This window comes from Oncorhynchus masou, unplaced genomic scaffold, assembly GCF_036934945.1.
Source record: "Oncorhynchus masou masou isolate Uvic2021 unplaced genomic scaffold, UVic_Omas_1.1 unplaced_scaffold_614, whole genome shotgun sequence".
Classification (NCBI taxonomy): Eukaryota; Metazoa; Chordata; class Actinopteri; order Salmoniformes; family Salmonidae; genus Oncorhynchus; species Oncorhynchus masou.
In genome coordinates, this window is record NW_027012566.1 from 90,907 (window position 1) to 97,787 (window position 6,881).

At 41.6% G+C, this 6,881-nt stretch overlaps 1 protein-coding gene across 1 annotated transcript; it reads right to left on the reverse strand.

The window, feature by feature from the left end:
- Positions 1 to 950: 950 nt before the first annotated feature.
- LOC135536401 (NACHT, LRR and PYD domains-containing protein 1 homolog) lies at positions 951 to 6,293 on the reverse strand. Its single transcript, XM_064962746.1, has 10 exons — positions 6,138 to 6,293; positions 5,622 to 5,659; positions 4,746 to 4,810; positions 4,399 to 4,613; positions 3,952 to 4,208; positions 2,822 to 2,956; positions 2,576 to 2,708; positions 2,445 to 2,474; positions 1,338 to 1,620; positions 951 to 1,136 (listed from the first exon to the last, which is right to left on the reverse strand). Exons 3-10 carry the CDS (start codon positions 4,751 to 4,753, stop codon positions 1,079 to 1,081), a joined length of 1,119 nt encoding a protein of 372 aa, XP_064818818.1. The 5' UTR covers positions 4,754 to 4,810; positions 5,622 to 5,659; positions 6,138 to 6,293; the 3' UTR covers positions 951 to 1,078.
- Positions 6,294 to 6,881: the final 588 nt, after the last annotated feature.

Sequence of the window (6,881 nt, forward strand, 5' to 3'; positions counted from 1 at the left end):
ACTTCCTATGATCGTACATGGCAAATGGACATAACATCTTGATTTGGCACTTTCAATAATTTCATATTGCATTTGGACATTTCTTATGGCATTTGGCAATGGTTCACTGACTTTTGACTTCGACTTTTGACTTCCTATGAAATCATATTGCAAATGGACAAAACATATGCCTTATGGAGCGGCAGGGTAGCCTAGTGTTGGACTAGTAACCGGAAGGCTGCAAGTTCAAACCCCTGAGCTGACAAGGTACAAATCTGTCGTTCTGCCCTTGAACAGGCAGTTAACCCACTGTTCCTAGGCCGACATTGAAAATAAGAATTTGTTCTTAACTTACTTTCCTAGTAAAATAAAGGTTAAAAAAATGAAGAAAATGGACAAGTAAAAAAATATATACTTTTAATTATGACAATGAAATATGACAAGAGTATGTTCATACTGTTCTTATACATGTATAATTGACAAAAAAAATCTAAAGATACTCGAAAAACAGTCCAGAAAGCTCTTTTTTAGGGGGTTGATAAGTTTTAGAAAAAAAATTCAAATTTTCAAAATGTGACTCTTGGGTCATGACTTGATGACTTGAAAATCTATGGTGGAGCGCGCTCGCCATCGTTTGGATTTTTGCTGTATGACACTTGGCATTTGCCCTATGACATTTGCCATAAGCTTTGAATGAAATGGCGTATATTTGAGTGGTATTGGACACCGTGCATATGTTTCGTACAGTGCCAATATGTTACCATTAATGTTTATCCATTTCAGGGGGGGGTCTTTGTAAGTGTCTTTGTCCACAGACTAAAAGACAGGCCTCAGCATCTTCAGATTAGGTGAAGAAGTGTCTTTGTCCAAAGACTAGAAGACAGGCCTCAGCATCTTCAGATTAGGTGAAGAAGTGTCTTTGTCCACAGACTAGGAGACAGGCCTCATCATCTTCAGATTAGGTGCTACAAGACAGAGGATGGAGGAGAAGGGAAGAGAGAGATCAGAAAGTATGGAGAAGAAGGAGGTGTTAGATACCTGAGATAATGATGTGATGATGGACGTATGATACACCTGAGATAATGATGTGATGATGGTCCTATGATACATCTGAGATAACGATGAGATAATGATGGAATAATGGTCCTATGATACACCTGAGGTAATGATGAGATAATGATGAGATAATGATGTGATGATGGTCCTATGATAAGAGTAATTTATTACAGGCAGCAACACAAAAACATGGTTCCATTCTGAAAAACAATCTCTCTTTGATCTGGGTAGCTATGTTTTTATTTGACCTATATTTAATCATTCCACATATTCAATGGAGGGAGAAAAGAAACTGGTCTTACCTCGATTCACTCAAGAACTTAACAAGATGGTGTTCATGTTCACTGAGAGCTTTGAGACAAGCTCCCATCACTTCTGGTCCTTTAGGGAGGACTGCGTTCAGTAGTTCTCTCATTCGCTCCTGTTCAGTTGTTTCGGCTTTTATTCTGGAGTACTCTTCATCACCAATCATGTACTTTGACCGCAGAACATCTGCTATTGGCTTTGTGTTTTTGACTCCCTGAATGAGTTCAGCCCTGTGTTTCTGAAGAAACTCCTCAGCAGGAATCCCAAGGAGTATTAATGCTGAAGGGGGGTCAATTAAATTAATATGCTTTTAGGGTTAACAGCAGCTGTTTCTACATCTTGCAGTCTCTCCAGTTACCATTCCTCTGATAGTCATTTCTTGAATAGAGCTCCAAGGTTGTAGGCAATTCCAATTGTAGTCAGTCAAAACGTAAAAATGAAATTCCTATTCGGTTTATTGAGAAGTCACTGAAAGTCAAAAGTAGAAGCCCTTTTCCAGTTATTGAATAGGAATTTCAGTTTCCTTCCTGAATGGACTGATTTATTTGGAATTGACGCCTACCCTGGCTGACACGATTGTCTATTCGACATAACATACAGAGCCTTGCAAAAGTGTTCACACCCCTTGGATTTCTCTATTGTGTTACATAGTGGGATTAAGATGGATTTCATTGTAATGTTTTGTCCACAGTCTACTGAAAATACTCTGTAATGTCAAATTGGACCTGTCCCCCATACAACATCTGGAAGGTCCCTCAGTCAAGTATCGCATTTCAAGCACAGATTCAACTTTCTACAAAGACAAGGCCTCATATACAGTGCCTTTGTCAGTATTTATATCATTACACCTTCATCACCCCGCTGAACATGACTCATGAAGGTCTTCATCACCCCACTGAACACGAATCATGAAGATCTTCATCACCCCACTGAACATGACTCATGAAGGTCTTCATCACCCCACTGAACACGACTCACGAAGGTCTTCATCACTCCACTGAACATGACTCATGAAGACCTTCATTAGTGTCCTTCATCCAAACTTGAAGAGATTTTAGCTCTATAACCCAGTTTATAAAACTCGTCCACAAAAACAAACTTACATGTTGGATGAGAGTCGTTGCTGTACACATCTGAAAAACAAACAATAGAAAATATCATAAAACATTTTAATAGCATCTGTTAGAAAAGGACATTGAAGATTGACATACTGTGCATGTCCAGTATTACTTACCTTTTGATACCACTGATTTCCATACTGTCCTCTCATCATCCCCGATTAACTCCATCTCAATATCCACCCCTGTGTTTCCCATAATCATCTGACAACAGCTTGGTGTGGTGTCTGCAGGTAACAGCTGAATCTTCTGTAGGAGGCCATATGGTGCAGCGATTGAGACAACAGATGGAAATAGAATGATATTCCAGTTATTCATATACAATATGACATATTCATGTCCTCAGCCTGATAAAACTACACCTCTGGATTGATGGAAGTGGAGCGGGGATTCTTGAACGCAAACCAACTGTTCAGCTTTAAGGACCCGTTTGGACTTGACAGGACGAATTCTGAAAATCCTTTGGACACCTGGTTTTTCTCCCGTTCCTGAACAGCCTACAAAATGAGCAATGTAGTAGTCAGTCAGAACGATGTAGTCTCGTAATTCACACAACATGCAGCTCACTGAGCAATCCATTTTTGTCAACAACAAAAAATGTGTTTTTGTTTTACGATCCCTATTGTACCAGGATATTATTTTAAAGGTGTACCAGGTAAGTTGACTGAGAAGAGATTCTCTTTTACAGCAACGACCTGGAGAAGAGTTACAGGGGAGAGGAGAGGAGGAAAATGAGCCAATTGGAAGCTGGGGATGATTAGGTAGCCATGATGGTATGAGGGCCAGAATGGGAATTTAGCCAGGACACCGGGGTTAACATCCCCACTCTTACGATAAGTGCCATGGGATCTTCAGTGACCATGGAGAGTCAGGACACCGGGGTTAACACCCATACTCTTACGATAAGTGCCATGGGATCTTTAGTGACCATGGAGAGTCAGGACATCGGGGTTAACATCCCCACTCTTACGATAAGTGCCATGGGATCTTCAGTGACCATGGAGAGTCAGGACACCGGGGTTAACACCCATACTCTTACGATAAGTGCCATGGGATCTTTAGTGACCATGGAGAGTCAGGACACCACGATAAGTGCCATGGGATCTTCAGTGACCATTCAGGATCACCTCTACTCTTACGATTAGTGTCATGGGATCTTTAGTGACCATGGAGAGTCAGGACACCGAGGTTAACACTCATACGATAAGTGCCATGGGATCTTCAGTGACCATGGAGAGGACACCCGTTTAACGTCCCATCTGAAAGACAGCAACCTACACAGGGCAATGTCCCCTTCACTGCCCAGGGGCATTGAGTTCTCCCTCGACCAGAGGGAAGAGTGCTGTCTACTGGCTCTTCAAATGAATGAGACAGAAATAGAATTCTCACAGAGCTGCATGTTGTCTTTGTAATCAAGAGATTTTCAACAAACTATCAGCTTTCCTTCATTAGGTTTCAACATACTGTTGTAACTTCAGTGATAGTGCCTCACCTCTTTCTGACTGGAGTTTCTGAGGAGCAGGTATAGCCTTGAAATGACTGTTGACCTTTTTACTGCCAAATAGAGGACCACGTCACAGTGGACATCTATGTTCCAAGACAGTAACCTCAGTATAACAGAGATGGGTGAGAATTTGGGATGAAGAATCTTAACATGGAATCTGGTGACCTCATGCACTTCCTCAAAAGACACTCCATGTTCCTCTACATGAAGAATCTTCATCTCATTCCTCAGGGAAGGGTTGGTCCCTGAACAACACAATACAAAGGAGATGGATGAATAATACAATATGTCTTTCTAACTAAAAGACAAAGAATATGCAGAGCCAGATCACAGTAAACTCAAACTCCCAGAATAGTTCATTCATTCATTCATTCAGGAAGTGAAACTCAGTTACATGGAAATGTCTTTCTGAATACTATTTCTATATGGTTTTACCTAAACAGACAAAGTGTGGCAGATGAACTTCCTCCAGTTCACCTAACTCCATAGTGATGTCCAGCAATGGACCACCTTGTGTGTACTGCATGTCTTTCAGAAGTTGACTGTAGGGTTCCCAGTTCCTGAAGTGATACTTCAGAATGACATCTCTGTCACACAGCCAGCGGAGCCCAGACACTGTGCACTCATAACTCCCTCTGGGTGTCCTGTGCCTGAGGGCAACAACAAGATGTGGTAGAGAGGGTCCATGGTCAAATGGAGAGGTTGGATTAGGAGACTATTCCCAAAGGTAATGGGGAAATACACTAGCAGGTGGAATGAAATGTTACAAGTAGTTATTTTACCTGAACATTGTCACTCCCTGGACAGTGGAAGTCAAGGGTTCAATCTGAAGCCAGTGTGTGGAGTCCTGAACAAGGACAAGCATGTCAGTAATACATATGGGGCCTGTTTCCTGGACACAGATCAGTGGAAGTTTCAATAGAAAGAAAGATCTTTTAGGTCCAGTACTAGACTTAATCTGTGTCTGGGAAACTGGCCAATTAAACCAAAGTAACTCACCTAATATATTTATTCAATGTTACATGGAATGCTGGTATCCCAAAGTGCTGAACAGAAACCAGTCTAAAACCCCAAACAGCCAAACATGTGTAAAAGATGCCCCTTCCAACATATTCCCCAGTCCACCTCATTAGGGCCGGGGCGGCAGGGTAGCCTCGTGGTTAGAGCGCTGGACTAGTAACCGGAAGGTTGCAAGCTCAAATCCCCGAGCTGATTTATCAATTAAACTGTCTAAAGACAAAATTTGACAACAGCTAAAATCCTGCATGCCTACAAGCAGAACACAGTACTGTTACTAAAGCAGGACTGTCTATATCCCAGTATGAATGGTTGGTCAGTACACTCCTGGCTTTGAGACTGTGCTTATATTACTAAAGCAGGACACAGGACTGTCTATATCCCAGTATGAATGGTTGGTCAGTACACACCTGGCTTTGAGACTGTGTTTATATTACTAAAGCAGAACACAGGACTGTCTATATCCCAGTATGAATGGTTGGTCAGTACACTCCTGGCTTTGAGACTGTGCTTATATTACTAAAGCAGGACACAGGACTGTCTCTATCCCAGTATGAATGGTTGGTCAGTACACATCTGGCATTGAGACTGTACCTGACTCCTGCAGGTATGTAAAAGTAATAATTGACATTATGACTTACCTCAACATGGTCACAAGTCTTACAGCTCTGAGGAATCCCTGAAGTCAAAAGTAGTTGGTTAAAATTGACAATGTAATAATGAATTCATAATTATTAAATAGACTTGTAATAAAAATGAATAAAACTAAGCAACAGTCTCAGAATGTACACTCATTAGGATACCATAATCTGACATTAGTGTTATATTAATGAATGTTTGTGGAAGCAGGAAACAACATCGTTCTGGTCCGTGTTTTGTAGATGTTGGGGTCTGATTTCTGCTGGATCCTAGGATGTTCTCTTCACCCTCTAACAGAGTGTCAGCCAAGAAGTTTAGCATCGTGTTACAACCCTCTAAGTTGTTGCGGAAATCGGCACACAATGTCGTTTACTAGCTGCATCTACGTCATATCGCTGACTCTACCTTTAAGTTTGTTTTGACCAAATAGGTCATAATTGTGTTCCTTGACTGGGAATCAACTGTAATGAACATTTAAAAATATTTTGAGTCATAAACAATTATCTGTTAACACTCACATTTCTCAGGTCCAAACTTGATCCAACTCTCTCCACCATGGTCTCTGGTGTTCTCAGGTCCAGGCTTGATCCAACTCTCTCCACCATGGTCTCTGGTGTTCTCAGGTCCAGGCTTGATCCAACTCTCTCCACCATGGTCTCTGGTGTTCTCAGGTCCAGGCTTGATACAACTCTCTCCACCATGTGATACAACTCTCTCCACCATGGTCTCTGGTGTTCTCAGGTCCAGGCTTGATACAACTCTCTCCACCATGGTCTCTGGATTTGGTAAAGCAGAAGGATAGACTGTGATTAAACTAAATACAACTTATAAAGGCTTTATATAGCATACATACAGTCTTCATAAGCAGTACAAAGTGTGTATAAAGGGTGACAGGACAGCTCCCAATGTAGGCTGCATTGCCTAAATGTGACATTGCCCACTAAGTCACCTTCCATAAAGTCAATACTGATGGTGACATTTAACTAGGTAGGCACAGTCGAACTGTCTGTAGGTCCAACAGAACACATTAAAACACACCACTACGACGTACCAGCTGACCAGTCCAGATATACCCCAACTCTCTTAGAAACAGGAAAGGTATCTGGTCGGCTGTATCTGATGACTCCATTATGGTAAAAGTTATAACCACTATCATAGCAGACTAAACACCAGGACTCCTTATTGTGTCCAATCCTACTGTCACTCTCCCCTCCCTTCCTCTTCATTCCTTTGTACGCCACACCAATGAAAGCCCCGTCACC

Bases quoted from the DNA above. Each gene is read 5' to 3' on its own strand.
- LOC135536401 (XM_064962746.1), bottom strand. The intron at 2,709-2,821 runs GTGTAGTTTTAT...GGCCTCCTACAG, and splicing joins CCACTTCCATCAATCCAGAG to AAGATTCAGCTGTTACCTGC. The intron at 1,621-2,444 runs GTAAGTTTGTTT...ACCCCCCTTCAG, and splicing joins CAACGACTCTCATCCAACAT to CATTAATACTCCTTGGGATT.